The sequence below is a fragment of the Haliotis rubra genome, unplaced genomic scaffold, assembly GCF_003918875.1.
Source record: "Haliotis rubra isolate DU_JTF1 unplaced genomic scaffold, ASM391887v1 Scf411, whole genome shotgun sequence".
In the NCBI taxonomy this organism is placed as follows: domain Eukaryota; kingdom Metazoa; phylum Mollusca; class Gastropoda; order Lepetellida; family Haliotidae; genus Haliotis; species Haliotis rubra.
In genome coordinates, this window is record NW_025767093.1 from 488,612 (window position 1) to 510,080 (window position 21,469).

At 40.8% G+C, this 21,469-nt stretch overlaps 3 protein-coding genes across 3 annotated transcripts in view; 2 read left to right on the forward strand and 1 right to left on the reverse strand.

Moving 5' to 3' along the window:
* Nucleotides 1-1,226: 1,226 nt before the first annotated feature.
* LOC124288100 (leukocyte elastase inhibitor-like) lies at nt 1,227-11,103 on the forward strand. The gene is made up of 3 exons (XM_046724665.1): nt 1,227-1,320; nt 6,764-10,537; nt 10,726-11,103. Exons 1-2 carry the CDS (start codon nt 1,263-1,265, stop codon nt 7,966-7,968), a joined length of 1,263 nt encoding a protein of 420 aa, XP_046580621.1. The 5' UTR covers nt 1,227-1,262; the 3' UTR covers nt 7,969-10,537; nt 10,726-11,103.
* A 6,908-nt stretch (nt 11,104-18,011) lies between these two features.
* LOC124288096 (COMM domain-containing protein 2-like) lies at nt 18,012-20,728 on the reverse strand. The gene is made up of 5 exons (XM_046724663.1): nt 20,571-20,728; nt 20,254-20,331; nt 19,931-20,013; nt 19,461-19,634; nt 18,012-18,574 (listed from the first exon to the last, which is right to left on the reverse strand). Exons 1-5 carry the CDS (start codon nt 20,635-20,637, stop codon nt 18,377-18,379), a joined length of 600 nt encoding a protein of 199 aa, XP_046580619.1. The 5' UTR covers nt 20,638-20,728; the 3' UTR covers nt 18,012-18,376.
* Nucleotides 20,729-21,064: 336 nt separating this feature from the next.
* LOC124288089 (centrosomal protein of 63 kDa-like) overlaps nt 21,065-21,469 on the forward strand; it is a 69,283-nt gene continuing 68,878 nt past the window's right edge. Inside the window, exon 1 of the mRNA XM_046724655.1 lies at nt 21,065-21,279. The gene's annotated coding sequence lies outside the window, so the exon portion shown is untranslated. The remainder of the gene's footprint in view (nt 21,280-21,469) is intronic.

The window sequence follows — 21,469 nt, forward strand, 5'->3', positions numbered from 1 at the left end:
CTGTCCCCCCGACCAGAGGAGGGGGCTGAAAGTCAGGCACAGGAAGCCCCACTGTAAACAACCTATACTCTTTCACTCCCTAAGTTGTAAACAAACTCAGATCCAATTGGAACTCGACCTGCATAATAAAGGCTCGTGAAGTAAATCTTATGATTCATATGGACTTGAAAACGTTCCATTCATATTGAGACCTCAGATCCCGAGATACTCAGCTTATAGGGTAATCTATCTCACAGTCGCTGAACCACATTGTCCCTCCTGCCCGCCCTCCCTGCAGTGCTAAAGCCCTTAATGAAGCGAGTCTAGATTTCCTCAGGTTCTGAATCTACCATCTCACTGGGGCTCCTTTTCAGTTTAATGGGTTTATTTGCTACTGAAAAAAATAGATATATTCAGAGACAGCGTTGGTGTTCTCATGTTTTTTTACCAATCTCATTCGTGGGCATAGGGGTGCCCGTAGGCTGCCATACAGACCCTGAAACAAACATATCCAAGAAAGGCCGTGGAAGTCTAGATGATGAGGCAAGTCTAGATTTCCACAGTTTCAGGAAGTCTCAGGGCTCCTTTTCATTATATTAATTTTTTTTATTAAATTATGAACTGTTTTTTTCTGTAAGATATGTTCATTTCAGAGACTAGTTGTTAGTCTAGGGTGCCCGTATTGGGTTGTGTGTCTCCATCCCCCGGCCGCCCGGAGTTTTCATTCCGACTCAAATGAATAAAAGTCTTTTGTCTCAGTTCCCTATCTTAATCCCCCCCCCCCCCTTTCCTCTCCCTTCTAAAAAGCGGTGCTAAACCTAAACCCACCTCACTCACTCATTCGCACCTCACTAACTCTATGAAGAAGATACGAAAACCAACAGTTTCCTGCGTTATTATTTGTCGTGTTTTCAAATTTGAAATTTAGACACGGTGAAACCATATTAAATTTACAACCGGCAGTGTCAGGTATTCACTCAAGTCCAGACTCAGGGTCTGGTATCAACAAATGCGTCTGAATATGAGAGACTATTAAAAACAAAACAAACAAAAAACAAAAAAAAATTCACTATCAATCCTAACATAATTTGGGATAAACGGTTCAACAACAAGGTTCCGGAAATTGCCGGTATTACAGAAAAGAAAACTACGCTATTTTATGTCCACTTCAATAAGCGCCAAAAGCGCCAAGGGAGGTAACTGGTGTGCGAGCATACCCGAAAGTTAAATCTACTCAGCACCTGATTTGCTATCGACAGTCCCAACTTGTTGCAAGGGGTAAGATGGCGCTCCGAACGGTCCTTCTCGTCGTGTGTTTCATGGTGATACTTCTCATGACGGGTATGTAATTATTTTTAATCAGTATCATTTAAACAGTCAGATGTGATCAAACCCGCTAGCTATTTTTCTCTGCATATGCTAGGAGTGTACATGTTTATACCTGACGCACGTTTGCTGTGCGAATCACTGACCAATGGCTATTTTTAACACTGAGTCGTACATATTATAATATTTTTCTCATAAAAATAAGATTTATGTTTCCTCACCACTGAGATAATGCCCTGAGGTTGTTGCAAAAATAGCAGTTGATGTAAGATACGTCGTGTTCAGTGATGCAATGTGTCACTTTGTTTTAGATGCATTGTTTCCGTGTACTTGTGTCACTACAAGTCTACATAGTATGCGTGTAATGGTGGACAAAGTTTGGAGGGATCGTGTTGTCCATTTGGACTATGCACTACAATCCCGCGGTCGATGGGGGGACAGGCTCAGGTTGTTTGGGGGGAAGCTAATGTAATAATTGAAAATCAATAGCAAAGCATGAGACCAGCGATAAATATAACGCTCCATTGCGCGCGCCGGACACCTGGAGCAGACGACAGATGGTGAAGGGCTGTTAAAGGCTCTCTCCCAACCTTCCATTGTCACAAATAATGTGTGAAGTTAAAGGTTAAATTACTAAACTCTATTGTATACGTTTAAAGGCGCATTATCTCCATTGTGCTATGGTAGCTAAAGCTGAATACGCCATAATCTTTAGCGTTATGCACATGTAAAGGGGCGCTCGTCTGGGTGTCGAGTTACGGGTGGTGTCCCCTCAAAATGCACTCGGTGGTTAGGGGAGAGAAAACAGCCTGTTAGGTCTGACAGTCTGTACTACAGTTGACGTACACAGTGACACCAACTCGTGCATATTTCTGTATGGTTCTGTATCACTATTTCTTATTCTCCCAGTGGATTGCGAGAAACGATTCATTAATGCTTGATACTAAGAGACACTTGGAATATATATCATAAAGAACTTCAGACCTGTCGTGTAGACTGAAATGTCGCATGTACGTTCATGCTGACTGGCTGCAATAAGAATTGAACCGATACTAATCATAATATTACAGCTTGTTTTGATTCAAATGATAAACCAAGGGGGTGACATTAATACTTTTTCACTGTCTTGCTTTAGCGCTCGTCACCCAAGAACGCGTTAACGCTAGTCCTTGTTTATTAGAGCGTTAATGATTTTGTTACCATATTGTTTCGTATCATCATGATGATTATTGCACATGACAATGTTGACATGTGACAGTGTAGTCGTTCCGTTATACCACCACTCTGTCGGTCGTTACTTCTGCCTACACTACAGTTTTGATGTTTGAAAGGAGAGATGGGTGTGTTTTTTTAATGTAATTGTGTTTATTTATCGATATCTAAGAACGTCGTGTAGTGTAGTGCAGTGCTTTGTGAGTGACATAACGCTGGCCTGCTGTGAGGTTTTAGTGCCATTCTTTTACACAAGTGACAGGACTCTGCCACCAGGATGGAATGTTGCTGAGTACTGAACCCGACTCGCTTACCCATCCCCTTGTCCCAAAGAGAGGGTGCTGTCACAGAAACGTCAATTCTGTCTGTCTCCCAGTCCCTGAACCATTTTATTTGTAAAACATTACATATTTTCACAAAATTTAACATATGTTAATCTAACGTCAGTCCCGCGAGCATATTATATGACTGTAGCACTATGGCCATCAAGCTTTGTCCCTCGACATTCTTTGACAACATACACCGCGGGGACACTTTGCAATGAAAGTGTAACTTCCATCGTTACTTTGCTGATTAACTTCCCAAAAATATTTTTTTTAAAATGCGCCTAATCTTCATGTAATTTACTTGAAAAACATTGACAAACATCTTCATTTATTTATAATGAAATACTTATATATGTGTGTGTTTATTTCACTTTATTAATGGAGCGTTTGGGTTGGGGTGGGACGGAGGATGGTCTCAGAAGGACGAGGAAGAAAAGTCAATAATAATAATAACTAAAAGTTTATTTGTATAATTTATATTTTATACTGGTTTGGTCTTCATACATCGCAGCATACCCGGAGAAAACTCAAAGACCGGATACGGGGGTGGGTGGGTTGAGGGTGCGGTTTCAGTGTAGCCAGGGGCGGATACAGCTTTTTGAGAAAAGGAGGGGTGCACACTTAATTTTTACCCGAGTTTCAATGGTCATTTAACAAACTTTTACCACAAGGGGGGTTGGGGGTGCGCACCCCTACACACACACACCCCCGGATCCGCCCATGGTAGCGGTGCGAATTATGTAACATTATCAACAATCCAGTCATGCTTTGTGACTTTCTTCAAAATACCACTCAGAGAACTTGATTTTCTACGATAGGTGAGCCTTTGTTCTGAACAATATGCCAACCGAACCCTACATTACAGGTGTATATACATATCACTCACTAGAACTGTGAAAACAACGTTTAGCTTATTATGTTGCTATTCTCTGCTGGGATTAATTAATGAACAGCCATTGTTTCACCTGAGTACTGGTCCCCGATGAGATGTGAAAACCTGACTCCTCAGACAGGTGGGTAGGCTTGTCATATCGCCGGGGGCGTGAAAACAGTCGAGCAATGTTCAGTTGTTATATACAGGCTTGAATACTTGTATAAACAGTACTCTCATTAAGCTCTGAGTTACCACAATCTCTTTCGTCGGGCCGAGATTAAGTACATTATACATACATTCAGTGGTATTCAGCGTTCGTTTAGTAGGGTGGATTCTCGTGATATCATTAGGAAGAATTAAGTCAACAGTGCAATTTATAACACCTGAGAAAATATTGCTTGATCTTATTGCACGTTCTTTAGTTTCAGTCAGACCACCTGACAGGGATTAACTGAGCCTTGGTCTATTTTTTGAAGTACTCCAAGTATGGTTTGCTCATAAAAACAAGGGCGGGAATAAAATAATAAAAATGAAATTAAATAAACCTATACTGCCGTGAGTATATGTTTTAGTGAAAGGTTAAAACGTCATTTAACTTTCCATACCAACAGAAAAACCCAGTTATCTCAGAGTCAATTCCACGATCCTGCCACGACTATGGGAGGTAACTCTGTGCGGAGGATGTTGCCTTCTGAAGAACGAATCGGCCACCGTTCCCTCTAGTTCCACACCAGTAAGAGAATCCTGATTATCGTGAAACCTTACTACGCCCAACTGTGAATTAGTAAGGAACAGTTCTTATGGTCAGAAAACTTCTATATAGTGCAACAAATGCGATGTTTCGTTGTGGATTTAACACCGTTATCAGTCACTTGCTGGATAACGGTGTTAGCATCTACACCGTAAACGTAGCATCGATTGCAATAAAGTTGTCTATCCATAGAAATTGTTCCCCTTCATCATACCAGGAAATGTGTTATAATTCGTCCTGACGTAATGACTTGCAACGATAACTTCCGGACTAACGGTGTTTCTCTGTAGTATTTTAATAATGATAATAAATAATAATAAGTACCTGCCAAGCTGCCTGTGAGGCGCTAAAAGGTTAATAGTCACATGACTTATCCCACCGGGTACCCAATTTCTGCTGGGGCAATTTTGAACAAACTCACTTGTCTAAGGTGAGACCACATGTATGACATGTGCTTCGTTGTGGGGCAGGATTGAAGACCAAGGCACTCTCAGGAGACAAGCTGCCAAACACGGTCACCCATCCAAGGACTCTCCGCGCACAACGTTGCTTAACTTCAGCTGATTTGGGACCTGAACTCTGGATCTTATAATAATAATGATGTAATATACCAAATTTGTACAGCGCTCTATATGATTTAGGAACTAAAATACTCTAAAACGCTTTACAGAGAGAGTCATAAATGCCACTGAGTGTAGGCTGATTTAAAGAGATGGGTTTTATTACGCCCTTATATGTTAGTTTGATCAGCTCATCTTGGACAGGGCTCACTGCCCCTTTAAATCCTCGTGAATCCCGTCCCCACAGCTGACCAAGTCACTTCCGTGTTAATTCACAGACAATCACGCAGACGTGCCGTATGACATCTGTGCAGATTACTACGCACGTACGGCTGACCACTCAGAGGTCAGCTGGTGTTCAAATGCTGGATGTTTTGAGAGCAGCCCTGTAGCGTGTACATCCAGGATGTCAGATTCTGGAGACCCGGTCTTGCTAAATGATAGAAAAACCAAGCCGTTCAGTGATTCATAAGATATGATCCTAGATTTTCAGCTGACCATATTGAAAGCTATGTAGCCAACAGTTCAATGTTGCTGTTTTTCAATATATATCCTCAACAAAGTTATTACAAAATGAACAATAGACAACTTCCTTATTCCAATAGATGCGACATTTCAGCGTAGATGATTACGCGAGATCACGTGGCGCAATTTCATGGCGGCGTGGTTTTTTGTTGTCCAGAGAATCTTCGTCTTTTATCGATACACCGTTTGTCTCGAACTACGGATAACTCATTTTGCTTTCCCGACTGCTTGCAACGATGTTCATACTCCTTGGAATACGTGTTGACTGACTGACTGACTGAGTTCAGTTTTACGCCCCTTTTAGCAATATTCCAGCAATATCACGGCGGGGGACACCAGAAATGGGCTTAACACATTGTGCCCATGTGGGGAATCGAACCCGGGCCTTCGGCGTGACGAGCCAACGCTTTAACCATTAGGCTACCCCACCGCCCCGGAATACATGTTGAATATGTGTCGCGTGAAAGAATGACTGTACTTTTAGGGCCAACTACTATGCACTGTATTCGATCGATACCAATCTGTTCGTTATGTCATTACGAACCCCACCACCACCCCATCTCTCATTACGAACCCCACCACCACCCCATCTCCCACCCGCACCCCTCCCCTCTCCCACCATCCCACACTGATTACAGCTGATGTCTACCGTTCCATCCTTGTCATTAGAGGCTACTAACGGTATCATGTGTCTCACTTGCTGACTTGTCACAGTATAATAAAATAGTTGCATAGATCGATGTTCATGGTGTCAATCACTAGATTGTCTGGTCTCATCATTTACAGACCGCCGTCATACATTGGTACTACTTACGAGAGCGTTGTGAACAGCTATCACATTGTCACTGAGTTAAACCCGTGAAGGTCCGGGTTATCTAATATTGATCTTCAGGAACCCATGCTTGTCGTAAGAGGCGACTGGCGGGATCGGGTGGTCAGGCTCGCTGACTTGGCTGACACATGTCATCGATTCCCAATTATGTAGATCGATGCTCTTGCTGTTGATCACTGGATTTTCTGGTCCAGACTCGATTATTTACAGACCGCCGCCATATACATGTAGCTGGAATATTGCTGAGTTCGGCGTAAAACTAAACTAAACTCACTCACTCACTGAGTTAATATGTTACATCGCCCTACAGAAGCGGTATCGACATGTACACAAACAATCAAAAGTTACCAATGCTGATGCAAATTTGTTCTTTCCCAGGATGCCTAGCGCGGCACAGACGTCGACATCACCGAGCAAGCAGACGACGTCCACCGCTGTCGGAGTTCCCCCCACGCCTGCACGCCCAGTTTGCCACCGTTGCCAATAACTTCACGTGGAATCTGTACAAACAGTTATCCTCTGGTCGGAAAAACCTCGTGTTCTCCCCTGTCAGTGTATTCAAGACTGTGTCAATGGTCTACCTCGGAGCAACCAACGTCACGGCTAAAGAAATATTCAATGCAGTGGGATATGAGATTTTAAAAAGACCCAGAAAAGTTCGTAAGGCCTTCCGCCATTTTGCCGAAATGATGCGCAGACCTATGCGCAATGTGTCGTTCCAAGTCGCCGATGCACTGTATGTCCATGAATCGATTCATCTGAGAAACAGATTCGTCAAACGGATGAGGAAATTCTATAAAGCAAAAATACGGACATATAATCACAACACGAAGAACGCAGCATTGTCTTCGCTGAAGAAATGGATCAAAAGAAACACCCGAGGCAAGCTGAATGACTTCAAGACGAATTTATCAGTGAAAAGCAAAAGGTCGTTGTTGTTCATGAACGCCGTATATTTCAATGGCTCTTGGGACATGTTGTTTGACCGTACCCTGACCAACCGCACCATGTTCGACGTCAACAAACACACACGAGCCGATGTCGACATGATGTTTTGTGACTGGAGGTACTATTATAAAATTAACCCTGACCTTAAGGTCAAGGTCATCGAAATACCATATGACTCACACAGGTTTAGTTTCTATATAATTCTACCCGATGAAGTCAATGGACTTGAGGAACTAGAACGCAGATTGACATCTACGACATTTCAGAATCTCATAACAGACATGAAAGGACCAGCACGGTTTCATTTGCGCATGCCGCGTATGAATCTCATGAGTGACCTTGACCTTAAACCCCATTTGAAGAAAATGGGGATCAACGATGTGTTTGAGAAGAAGGCAGATATGTCGCCAATAGATGGCACTAAGAATTTGTTTGTAGATCACGTGATGCACATGTCGGTTCTAGACGTGGATGAAGGCGGCAGTGTGGGGTCAGGGGTCACCGGGGCAGGCATAGCTCTGAGGTCAGTGCCCCCGGAGTTCATTGCCGACAGACCCTTCATGTTCGTGATTAAAGACAAATTAACCAAAACTGATTTATTCATGGGCAAATATTCAGATCCACGTGCCTCGTAATTATGGAGAATAGTTTGTTCTTGACCGACTTTATCAGGACAACTCCCGAACCTCCTTCGAGAATACGGACCTAGTGTGAGGTGGACGTGGAAAGCAAAACAATGCAATTTTTTAATGTGATTTTTCTCATTGATGAGGATGGTGGTTTGATATGTACCGGAGAGTCACACAGATGTGACAATAGTGTAGGACACGGGTCTCAAGACAGCACTCCGCGTTCAAGTCAGTGACTGTATGTTCTACAGGGACGCAGACAAACAGTGGTGTAACAGTTCGACTGACCCTCAGGCATACAGTGGTACATCGTTTCAGCAGGTGTTTATAATAGTATTAATAATTATATTATGTTATATATCATGTATTATTTATTAATGTCGATAGCAACAGTAAATCATTTTTTGTAACATTTCAATATTTTGGAGTCGGCGGATTGTTAATTAACTTTTATATGGTTTGGCCAAAAACGGATATAAAACGTCCTGGTGCGACTTCTTTAAAATATGATTTATTTTCGAAATATTTTTATTTGTGTTGTCTGCTGTATTCAGTCAGGTGTAGCTATCGGTAGAGAAGTGGCAGATGTTTCCCGCTGATTTGTCTTCAGATAGATACATTTATCAATAGCAATTAGCAAGGTAACATCTCATAGCATAGATAGTAGTATATACTGTGTCTATAGCAAGATAACCCTATTAATCCGGACGATCCCAGTGAAACTGTCCTGATTAACGAAATTCTGTATAAACGAGTAATGGCTACATTGTGTCATCCTTTTGATTATAAACATTTTTTCCAGAACAAAATCGATCGGTAATGTTGGTTCCCGGGCTGACGGGGTATTATATTTAATATCACCGTGCCCATCGGTGCATTATGTCAGTTATGTCACCAGTCGTATGACAGTTGACATCCAGGTGCTGTGTAGTGACATCCAAACAGGTGAGGGATGCTAGTTAGTGGCTGACCCCTCTGTGCCCAAGCATTCAGCGTTTAACCCCAATCTATGGTCAGTGTGTTCCCCTCACTACATATGGGAATTTCCAATTCAAAATTCATACAATTGCAAGTTGAAATATCGTTTGGTCATATCGCCCCTCTGCGAAGTACGTATTATGTCGGAAAGTGCACGTTAAATCTTTTAATCAGCATCAGCATCAGCATCAGCATCATCGTCGTCGCAAGCGACATTGTGGAAGCTACAGGGAGTGGATGGGGCACTTAAGGGACACTTTGAACCTATGACATGTGTTGTTCGTCTTGAAAACAGATAGTATATTTTAGGAACAGCTAAACCTTGCATTATATAGGACAAGGACCGGATCAGGTCGGTATATTTATATAAGCTATAAGGTTTATTTGGGCACACACTTGTTACTGAGTTTGGTCAAGTTTGAAATAGAATTAAATGAGGCCAACTTATTCAGAGGCAGGCGGAAGTGTTTGTAGGCACGCTGGAGAGTAGGAGTGGAATAACAGTTTTATTGCCTACAGGCTCCTTCACTCACTATCACAGAGAAAGAAAATGGAAAATAATGGAACTCTTTGTCTCTCAGATTACCGTAGTGTAGGGAATAAATCGGTGTACAATTCAGTATGGGGGTAAACGGGTGGAAGAGTGACCCTGTCGTGATGATCGCAGAACAACATGAAGGCTCAAAGCATGATTGATATTCAGATAATTCTGACAGTGTTTAACCTAATTTTGATACAGTTTACATATATACCATTGACTATAATATGTTTATTTTTTTTATTTACGTTTACCTCAACATCTTTGTTTTGTGTTTATTCATTCAATGTTATAGTTGATTTAAATACTGGTATGGACATCCACATAAACACCAGTTACATGGCAGGTACACTTTGTGCAAATCTTGAAACCGGTTGTATGTTTTGTTTATTGTCTGTATATTTCCATATTAATGTTGTGATTATACAGGTGGTCTTATAGTACAGGTGACCTTGGTAAAAGCGCTGGAATGTCGAACTATGAGTGAATGGGGGTTTAAGCGGTAGTGTGCTTTGTATCCGGTATTTACGGTAGTGTTCATTGCCGTTTCTCCCTGGATTAGTAACAACTTGGGTAATGTATGCATGAACCTGATGTTGAACCATGTTCAGGCAGGTGTTTTGTAAGTAGCTCATTTAAACAGTACCCATGTAAGTTTATTGTAACGCGTGAGTGTAATACCCGACCCTGTAAAATATGGAACCTGTCATGAGCGTTTCCGTTCCAAGGCAAAATGTCCAGGGCCCACTTGCACAAAGCGATCATAGCGCTACGACTATCTTAAGCCTATATTGTAACGCTAAGATTGCTTTGTGCAAGTGGGCCCAGGTTAACAAATAGCCCGATTAAGAAGTGTTCGGATTAACAGAATGTCTGGTTTAACACATGTCCATGTCAACTGAATATCGATTCAGTGGGTATGGAGTTTATCATCTGAAAACCAGGATCCGGACAAATGAGTGTTTGCTGTAAGAAGGTTTAGTATGACTTTCAACCAAGACACGACATGTGACGTTCAGGGCCTCCTTTCACAAAGCACTAAAGTGATAACTTGTTTAAGTGGCATTTAGAAGGTGGTGTGATGAACAACAAGGAGAGTTCTATGGATATACACCTTCTTTAATATGATATGAGCGACGTTTCGGTGTAGCTACTAACACCGTTATCAAGCAAACGTCGCTCATATCATATTAAAGAAGGTGTATATCCATAGAACTCTCCTTGTTGTTCACTAAAGTGATGGTAAGTCACTAAGGTAACCTTAGTGCAATGTTAAAGAATGGGAGTTAAGGTTAACCTCAGTCATGGTTGCTTCGTGAAAGAAGCCCCTGGACTAAGACACAAGCGAGGTAATCTCCCGCTGACTTACATTGTTTACGATACCTGCCGATGGCTCTTGTGATGCAAACTTTACAAACATTTATTCCTATGTGCTACAGTTACATTTTGACTTGTAGTCCGATAGTTCTGGGAAGTACGAATCAATGTGTGTGTCCTTTATGTGTTGTGATCTCACGCCGTTCATTCCATAGACAAACGCAGTGTCAGCTGATTGTGTCAAGCTTTTTGGGAAATGGTCTGTGTCAACATTTTCTCATGGAATAAACAGATTATCACTTTTCGGACAAAAATATCGTTTGTGAAATGTTATTGCTCGTTTTGCATCCTTATGGTTTTACGTTTTGTCTAATATCTCCCAAGGTGGGATAGCCTAGTGGTTAAAGCGTTGGCTCGTCACCCCGAAGACCCGGGTTCGAATCCCCACATGGGTACAATGTGTGATGCCCATTTCTGCTGTCCCCCTCCGTGATATTGCTGTAATATTGCTAAAAGCGGCGTAAAACTAAAGTCACTCATATCTTCCACAGTGATGCACTCGTGAATTAGCTGGTTATTTCTCATATTGTGCGACACCTGTCAGTCAGCGTGGAATATTTCCAATGTGTGCTCGACGGAAACCACGTGGAGTTTCTGTAGGAATCCAATACTCGCGGAGTTCAGGACATGACTTGTGTTTGTTTGTTAGCATTCGGTAATATTCCAGCTATGTGATTGTGGTATGTGAGTAATCGAGTCTTATCATCGATTTAGATCTACGATCTATGACGTGTCAACCAAGTCAGCGAGCCTGACCATCCGATCCCGTTAGTCGCCTCTTACGACAAGCATGAGTTACCGAAGATCAATTCTAACCCGGATCTCCGCGGTTCACATGCTCGTAACTTGTGCAGATCCAATACAAACCGGTACATGGACGCCTACAGTAGCACTTGTTTAATCTAACTTCAAACTAATAATTATGACTTGTCATGTTTTAACACAATCGTATACTGGCAAGATTCAAGAGCAGTGTTCTGCAGCCTATGGCCTTTCTAACATATAAGGTTCGTAACGTAATCGTTTACGAGAGAATGGTCTCCGGGACAGATGGCACTATTTTGGATCATTGCTGAGATGTCTTCATCGGCACCGACGTGTTCGATGTGGCGTCAAGCTGACCGAAGTTGTGGAGCGGGGAATCAGATCCCAGATACTGAGCTCAACCTCCAGTACGTGAGTGAGTGACTATATTTAGTTTTACGCCGCACTCAGCGGTCTGTGTATAATCGAGTCTGGACCAGACAACGAAACGACTGACACCATAAGTATCTATCTACGCAACGGATACGCTGACATGTGTCAACCAAGTAAGCGAGCCTGACCACCGGATCCCGTTAGTCCTGTACGAATGGGGGGAATGTAACATCCAGGCAGGACAAGTTCCTACATCACATGGTCCTCCTGGTTCACCACCAGAGGGATATGTTCCAGCGACTTAATACTGGGCAGCAGACTACACGTGCAACTGTTGACTATCTACGGAATGAGAGTTATCCCATGGCCTCTGCGTTGCCACGTCTTGACCACAGCTCGGAGGACGGTGGGATTCCACAAACTTGGATCCAGGTCCAATCGATGCTAAGAAGATACAGAGCAGTTTTGGATTTGGAGGCACTTGGTTGTCAGAGTAGTTTGTGAGTGAGTTACTCAGAGTTAGTATAATTTTATGCCACTTTTAGCAATATCACGGCACGGGGGCACCAGAAATGGCCTTCGCACACTGTACCCATGTGGGGATCGAACACGGTCCTTCGGTGTGACGAGCGAATGCTTTAACCACAAGGCTAATCTACCGCCCCTAAATGTCATCTTGAAAACTTCTAGAGTCTTGTCTGTTGTTGGGGCGGTGAGTTATCCTTGTGGTGAGCGGATCTTTCCGTGGCAAGCATATCCTGTAGCACGTGTTTAAAGTCTTCTCGTCACGTGATGGCGAGGGGACACCTTTATCTCGGGAAGAAGAGGGGCATTATTGAAAATTTTATTTTATTGACACATCAGTGTTTATAGTGTAAGTCTGTCATAATATAATGGTATAGGAACAGAATTATATACTACCCATCAAACGTTTAGACTCACTTAAAGCACTCACTATATGTTATGTATATATATATATATATATATATATATATATATATATATATGGTTACATCGAAGATAAATTTCTCCACTATCTTGGGGGAACCAACTGCAAACCTTGTGCAGATGAATTGCTACGAAGATCATGCATCAATTAATTGCTGAAAAGCATTTGCAAATATCGTGCATGTGAACAGCTGCGTTTTGGTGTAAAGTTTTGTTAAGAAATCGCCAATTTAAAAAGATAATGATCACACACTTTCAATGCTTTCGGAGAATAGTATCCTCAAGTGAAAAATGTTTGAGTACATACACAGCCCTATATACACTGTATAAGCCTTTTTCTCACATCAAACAGACAACCTATCCCAAACACCTACCCCATTGATGTTCTCCCCTGACTTGATGTCAAGTTTACAATGCAGACACAAAACGCGTGCTCGACACAGAGGTAGGTTTCTTGTAGATTCGATCGAACATTTAGTTCAAAATTTAACTTAGCGTGTTTTGTTTTGTTAAACAGCTCTGCTCTAGTGACACGGTATGTTTATCTGCCAAATTTAATCGAAAAAGAATTAGCCCCGGCCCGCCCGTTAACCGACATTTATTGCCTGACTGGTTCAACGTTAGGGCATGACTTGTAGGGTGTCACCTACAGAAACGTTCATTCTCTTCTTATTAACACGTTTTCACAAAAGAGTATACGAGTTATAATATACACATGCATTGGAAATATGTGTCAAGATCGGAGCCACGAATGAATATATATTATATTATTTCTGCTTTATCTTACAGGGTAAATAGCTCCAGATATTTCATAAATATATCTCGACCGATTCTTAAGAACTCTAGCGTATGTGTATTAAACCGTCGCACACTTTGACAGATAAGTGTTTGCTGAATAAATGGGCGAGTCCAAGATCATTTCAAATATTCCCGATCCATATTAGCCAAGTACACCTTACATGATGATAAAACACTTAGGAACGATTCGTATCAAGCGTTACTGTTCTTATGTTACGTCAAAATGTAATTACTAATGATTACAAGCTTTGAGCCTAGTAATCTGTAGAGGCTCCATGACAAAGCAAGGTGTCTGGAAATGTTTCTCGCTCTCTTGTTTTGCTTGCTCGATTGTTCACGTACGCACATACGCACTCACGCACGCGTATATTATTCTGTTCTGTTTTGGATTGTTTAGTCCAGGGTCTCTTTTCACGAAGCAACCTTTACTAAGGTGAACCTTAACTCCCATGCTTTAACATTGCACTAAGGCTACCTTAGTAACTTTCGATCACCTTAGTGCTTTGTGAAAGGATGCCCTGGCTACTATGTACAGCTGGAATACCGTAATATAGCGAGATAGCGAGAGAGAGAGAGAGAGAGAGAGAGAGAGAGAGAGAGAGAGAGAGAGAGAGAGAGAGAGGTGTCAATCAAGTCAGCGATCTTCACGGGTGTCCCGCTGGACCAACTGGAGTTCGGTTCTACCAGATACACTGTACACTGAAAATCATGATTATTCTCTCTCTCCATGGCAGCCATCGTTGGCTAAATTTGAATCCTGATATTATTCTCCTTGTCTACGCAACACTATCATGACTATGGCGTTCCGTGAAGTCTAGATTATATCTCGATTCACCACTGAAAGGTACTGGAGCCCGACCATTTGACGGGAACAGTCCAAACTCGCCAGTGTCCCGATGTCGGGTACCGGATGCGTGTGAATCATGTTCTCCGTCACTGGAGATCAGCCTCAAAGAGACGATTACGTCCATGTAGAAACATTAACGCCACTGGCGTTCCGCTGGTCATATCCTGCTGTGAGGTGGAACGCCGTCGACCACCTGCACGTCGCTGGGGACAGAATATCTGGCATCGATGCCCTGCTGATCACACAGTGGCCGACACGTTTCCAGCAAGGTGTTGACCCATAATATTTCGGTAGTTAAACGACCTCTTTGATTCCAAGATGGGCACATCCTCGATAATCTCCGGGGTATACGTTACGATCACTCTCCACTAGGGTTGGGTATTGCCAAAATGTTCGTATTGCGATATCTGTTGGCGTATTGCAATATGTATTGCAATATATTGTGAAAGTGTAACACATGGGTTAAGATAATGAAATTACTGTTTTCGTTCTTTTGAAACAATGCCACTATCCACTGTCAAGCCTCAGATGAGATTATACAAGAGATCAATAGAAAATGTTTCCACATTGATGAAAAAGCGTCTGCAGCGGCGTCTGCCATTTTGGTTGGTTTATCCCTACACCGAGTGCCGGTACCAATCTATTTTTTTTCTATTTATATGGTTTAAACGTCACGCAAATGCAAATATATAATCTATCAAACATTCTCAAAACTATTACTGTATAATAATATAAAGGAAATACAAATGTTATTAGCATTTTTGACTACATCACGACAATTACCGATCATGGTCACAGAAATTGCCGATCGTATCGGGTGAACCGGTTCGCGAAAAGTGTATCGCAATATATCGTATTGTGAAGTTCGAATTTCAATATACCGGTTAACCGGTATTATCGCCCACCCCCTACTCTCCACTATACCCTATTCTCACAGTAGCCAATCAGCTAAACCGCCGTTACATCCGAGCTTGCCAGTGTCAACAAAGATTGTGGTCGTAGTCGCGAAAGTTTGTTGCAGTACCACCCAGATCTTTGGAGAAATAATACAGACAAATTGACAGATCTGAAACTTTCAAAACATATAAAAGAACTCCTTCCACATCTTTCAGACTACCCTCTGCATCAATTAGGTTGCCAAGTTTAAACGGTAAGATAATTTAAGAAGCGAAAGTGAGTTGTAATTGGTTCGCTCAATTTCCCAGCGTAGACACCGGATTGGATAAAAAGTCAACCAATGGAGGTAATGAAATCATCGGGCTAAGCCGTGGATGCATCCAGGGTATAGTGGAGAGTGATCGTAACGTATACCCTGGAGATTATTGAGGATGAGAAGGGCACTGTCGCCAGTGTTGTTCTCGCAGACAATGATGTCCATCGATTCTGTCTCAATTTTACAAGCACCTTGTACACCTCATAACTACAGTACAACCAGAAATTATTGAGAATTTAAAGATTGTATTTTTTTGTATTTTTTCACTCATTACTCACGTATTAAATGTGAATATTAGCAGAACATAACTCCAGATTCAAAGACAGGTGAACAGTTAGTATTTTGTCAAGTCACCATGGGCAGCAATACAGGCTTCAATGCGGGGCATACTACTGATCAAAGAAGTTAGAAAGTCGTGGTCCATGCTGTCCCAATATCGGACCACCTCTTTCGTTTCAGCAATATTTGTCAGATTTTTTTTATTGACACTTTCCTTCATAACTCCCCAAACACTTTCTATTGGATTTAGGTCAGGGCTGTAGCTTTGCCAATCTAATAATGTCATGTTTTGGGTCCGAAACCAGGCCTGGGAATGCTTTGAACGATGTTTTGGATAGTTGTCCCGCTAGAAAATCCAAACATTCCATAGAACACGTGAGCAGATGGAAGTAAATGTCCCTCGAGAATATCTGTGTACAGCTCACTGTTCATATTCCCTTCAAATACACAGAGGGACGTTGCCCCTAACACAGATATACCACCCCACACGTTAGATTTCGGACTGTACTTTGGGCGCTGATACAAAGGTTTTTCAGTTTGTTTGGTCCAGAATTTCAGTGTATTAGGAAACAGCCACACAGAACTTTCATCTGAGAAAATCACATTGTCCCAGTTACAATTTCTATGCCGTAAGCACCAGTTCAACATTCGCTTCTTTTGTTCAGGTCTCATGATCGGTGATGGAATTCCTCGACTTTTCTGCCAACCCATTGCATGCAGCTCAGTTCTAATTGTCTCCTTACAGACAGCCACAGTTCCTCTACCAATCATATCCAGCCTTAAGTTTTCGTTTGTTTTTAGAAACAAGAATACCAAGCCGCCTCCTGTCACCGACAGTCAATTTTCTGGGCCTACCTGCGCCTCCCTGGTGCTCAATGCCATATCCATTTGCAATATTTTTCAAAACACGATAAACAGTGGCCAAAGGGATGCCTGTTCTACTTGAAATTACTTTAGTTGATCTGATGTCCTTGTTATAATACTCTAAAAATCAACTTCCTCTTCTCTAAATCCTCCATACTGAGGATCACTGAAAATGTCGTCTCAATAATTTCTGGTCATACTATATTACTGAATGTCTCTGTTCAACGTAATATTTCGGCTCTATTGGGGGTACCCAGCCATTGAGTACCCTGGTGTTTATTTGTTGGATTATTTGTCGATATAAAACTGTATCCCTAGCAAACTTAGAGTAGTATGTGCATGCTTCCCGCTTCATATAACCGGACATCTTGCTGTAAACTTATATGCCAGTCTGATAACTGGTCAATATTCAACCAGTCATAATTCCAAGGACAACACTTCAGATTTAAAATCACAAAAACAAACAAGCTACATTACAAATATATTATAAATATACATATAAGCATTCATACAGAATGGTTGAGTCTGAGGGGTTCTTCTTTGGCTAATGACAATACGAGTTTGAAGCCAGTTCATATAAAAACCTGTACTTGGTACACATGACCCTATATGTTTGTTTAAGCATGTTAAGGGGAGACTACTCTAGACAAATTTCATCCAGGCATCTCGTTGCTACTTTTATAACTCCAAATTAGTACTGCAAAAGATGCTGTTCCCAACTCATCCAACAATCTTCATTTCTTCGAGCAAAACAACTTCTAAAAATGTGTGAATTCACAAAGCCAAGTGGTCAAATTAACACATGTTATATATGCAGTATGGGTTTTAAGGGACCGTTCATAATTTATGGCTAGGGGGTGGGTGGGTGGGGTGATGATGATTTTATGGAGAAGCATGTAAAATGTGAATGACCCCCCCCACACACACACACACACACTAAAATTTATGGACAAAATAAGAGACCCACCTGCATGTCATGTACAAAATCAATGACCCCCTTCCCTTCCCATAATTTCTCAGCATAATTTTAAACATATTTCTTATTTTGTGTTGTTGTGGGTTTTCTTAAAATAGATAAACTGGATGGGAAGGGAGGTAACTCTTTGAAGTAGTTCAAAGAAACATTCCCAGTGCACAGAAGTCTCGCATACAGGCTATTTATTTCATCCAAATGTTCATACTTATTGTTGAGACAGCCTGAACATATATCTTTTTAATTATTACTTTTTTTGCAAAGTATTTGAGAAAACTAGTCATAACGTCCTGAGCCAGCACATTTTGTCGGTCGCATCACATCACAGCCAAGCACTGTTTAAATGGAACAAGAGGAACTCACAATGTTTGTAAACAAAATATTTCTGATTCTTAGAAACATTTCACAAACAAAGAATCTCATCAGCAATATATACAAAATTTATAATACAACACAGAAAAATCACTTAATATTCCGCACAATTCTTCGACAATATGGTGACTTCATTTCTTGTAATGCTTCATCTAAAACCTTGGTCATGTGTACAAGATTGACGGGATCGGTGATCATCACGTGTCTCTCATCCTTCCCACAATCCTTCAGGTGAAGTTTACACAGAATCTGGGGAGTAGTTTGTCTCCGTAACGATCGAGATGCAAGCTGCAATAATAAATACACTATTTCATATATGCATTTAAAAACTCAAAGATGATTCACATCTTATCTTGATGTTGCAGTGTTTCTTTATTCCTAGCTCAAACAAACATGATATAAGGCAAAAAAAAATAATGAAATGTGGGAAATATTGTCCCCATTACGTAAGATATGACAACCCCCAAAACAACAAATATTGCATGTTCTTTCATGCATGTTATTCTATATAACTGTTCTTTTATGCTTTCCTTAATGGAATTATATGTATTATATGTATTTCAAATCTCATAATTCCCTAATATTAGACAGAATCACCTTAAACTAGCCCAATGAATAAGGGGAGACAACTCATGCAAGATCCATGCTACTGAAGGCAATCAGTTGCAATTTCAAGATAGATGATCATTTGTTTGAAAATTAACACAAGTTTTTTTATCCTCAACATGATTTGTAGCAATAAACAAATAGCAAAAGATAATTCAAATAAAAACATATACTTGTTTTTAGTCATTAAATGCAAGACGTTTTGTTAAACTTGGCTAACAAAACTTAACAGACCAATCCATCCACACAATGCTCTACTCCCATCATGTAAGTTTGACTGCAGCCATTTTGTCCTTCATCACATGATCACCCAATGGAGCAGAACATGGACACCAGTATTACCATTGCAACATTGTTACACTATTTACAGTATCAAAATGATTCACTGTGACCCTGTTACTATGATCACATGTCATATTGTTACACAAATACTATGACTACACTGTTACATTATTTTCATGAATACACTCTTAGAAATGATTCGATTTCATACATGGCTCACAAATATGGCGGACGTAGACTAGAAACAAACAGAGCCTGGCACACAATCACTGCGCTAACTTCCTACCTGAACATCGAACCTCCATTCCAGATCGTGGTAGTGGGGCAGGTCCATGGCCATCTCTGCCAAGGTAGCTCGGACCTCCCTGTGGTTGTCCAGGAACACCTGCAGGATCGCCTGCTGCATCTCCTCGCTGAATCCCAGACACATGATGGAGTCTTGGAAGTCGATTTCATTCAGCTGAAGAGCAGATCCGTAGAATGAGTGAGGTGGGGTTTCACAAAAACTAATTCAGCTAGTTATACCTTTTGCTACATATTACAACAATAAATATAAATTAACAATTGCAACCTCTCGAAAACTGGGCAATGTGGAACACAGAGAAGTTCAAAATAGATAGTTACAAAGTTAGTTCAAATTTAGCATCATGTTTGGTAGTATAAGGTAGGTGTATCATGACATGCATACTTACAGGCGAGAGCTAATTGGCCAAAAATAGAATACTCTGCTCTTTAACTCTATAAGTGGATACCTACCATCAACTTGGAGCCCTCAGTGAGAAGGTACATCAGTCCCTCAACCCCATTTTTCACCACTTCGGGACTAACTTCCAGTTTTTCTGCAAAATTAGAAGACACACATACTGGTGACTCTGAGTGATCCACCACTGATGACAGATATTGAATACTTGGGGCTGAGGTGATCTGTGTCTCATTCAGTAAGAAGGACTTTGTGATTACTGTCTGTGAAATGTCAAGGTCCCAACATCTAGCACTGCTATTTCATGAAAGTAAAAGGGCTCACATTCAGATAATCTGGCTATTATAATTACATGTGAGACAAAATCTGAATCTCTTACGTGATGCACTTTGATACACCTTGGGGTTAGCTCCTTTCCTTATGAAATTCAAACTTATTTTGCAGAATTCTTGCACAACTGAAAATGTAAGAAAATCATTAAAGAATCAAATTTATGTGATGAAGATTTAAAAATTAAGCTTGCAACGAAACATATAGGACAAGTGAAATATTTAACGCACTTTGATACTGTAAAGCTTAAACGGTCATTACTTTTTTCAACATGGGCTCACTATCACACTGATTATTAATTTTCAGAACAAACATGTATATTTCTGCCACGCCCCCTTCTAAAAAAACAACTGAGAAAGATATTACCGTCGGTGCTGACATCGCTCAGAAAAGAAAGATGTTCTTTGTGCTTATCTTCAAGGACAAGCAACATAATTCTTTTATTTTTAAACCGCACAACCACAAATATCGTAATTTTCACTTCAACATCACTTTAGCATGTGATTGAACGTACTACGCAGGTGCAACTTATACTGGATATCCGTTTACAACCAGAATGTACTACGCAGGTGCAACTTATACCGGATATCCGTTTACAACCAGAATATTCTTATCAACAATTTTAATGCAGTAGTAATATTCATAAAACATTATATACCACTATGCATGTATTTCGGCTTTATGAATAATTTGTCCAAAATTATTACATTTCTTTATTAGTAAAATATTTCATTTAACTATTTATAAAATGTGTGAGCATTTTTCATCAATGCAAAACGAAATTGTAGAATTATGAAATAAGTTTTAGTTTAGTAGTACAAAACGTTATATCCGGCGGAAACCATCCAGATTGTGGCTGTATTTACAAACTGAGCCCGGGAGATTCGGAAGTTTTGAATGACAGACTAACTATTTATTTGTTTTAGGGATAAAACTAAAGACAGGCGATATTGGCTTTAAAAAACGAAAATGTACTTCTCTCCCGTATGTTTAGATATTACCTAATCTTGCAAATACACCTTAGTTGTGTCTTGTACGTTTTCCGAAACCAGCCGGAACAAGCAGTAACATGTTTGTAAGTTGATGTCGTAAATTGAATAATCAATCACTTTCAGTGTCAGAAGATTAATCCATATAGTAAAATACAGTTTAGCGGACTTTTAGGGGATATTATTCGGATTTGAAACATGCTCAAAATGATGCTTGAACTCAAAGGTTAGGCATTCTTCTCAGAATGTGGGTCTAACTTGAATTTAGTTGTCTTG

Bases quoted from the DNA above. Each gene is read 5' to 3' on its own strand.
- LOC124288096 (XM_046724663.1), bottom strand. From the start codon at position 20,637: ATGTTGCTTGTCCTTGAAGATAAGCACAAAGAACATCTTTCTTTTCTG. The intron at 20,332-20,570 runs GTAATATCTTTC...TTACATTTTCAG, and splicing joins GAGCGATGTCAGCACCGACG to TTGTGCAAGAATTCTGCAAA. The intron at 18,575-19,460 runs GTAGGAAGTTAG...TTATTATTGCAG, and splicing joins AATGGAGGTTCGATGTTCAG to CTTGCATCTCGATCGTTACG.
- LOC124288100 (XM_046724665.1), top strand. From the start codon at position 1,263: ATGGCGCTCCGAACGGTCCTTCTCGTCGTGTGTTTCATGGTGATACTT. The intron at 1,321-6,763 runs GTATGTAATTAT...GTTCTTTCCCAG, and splicing joins GGTGATACTTCTCATGACGG to GATGCCTAGCGCGGCACAGA.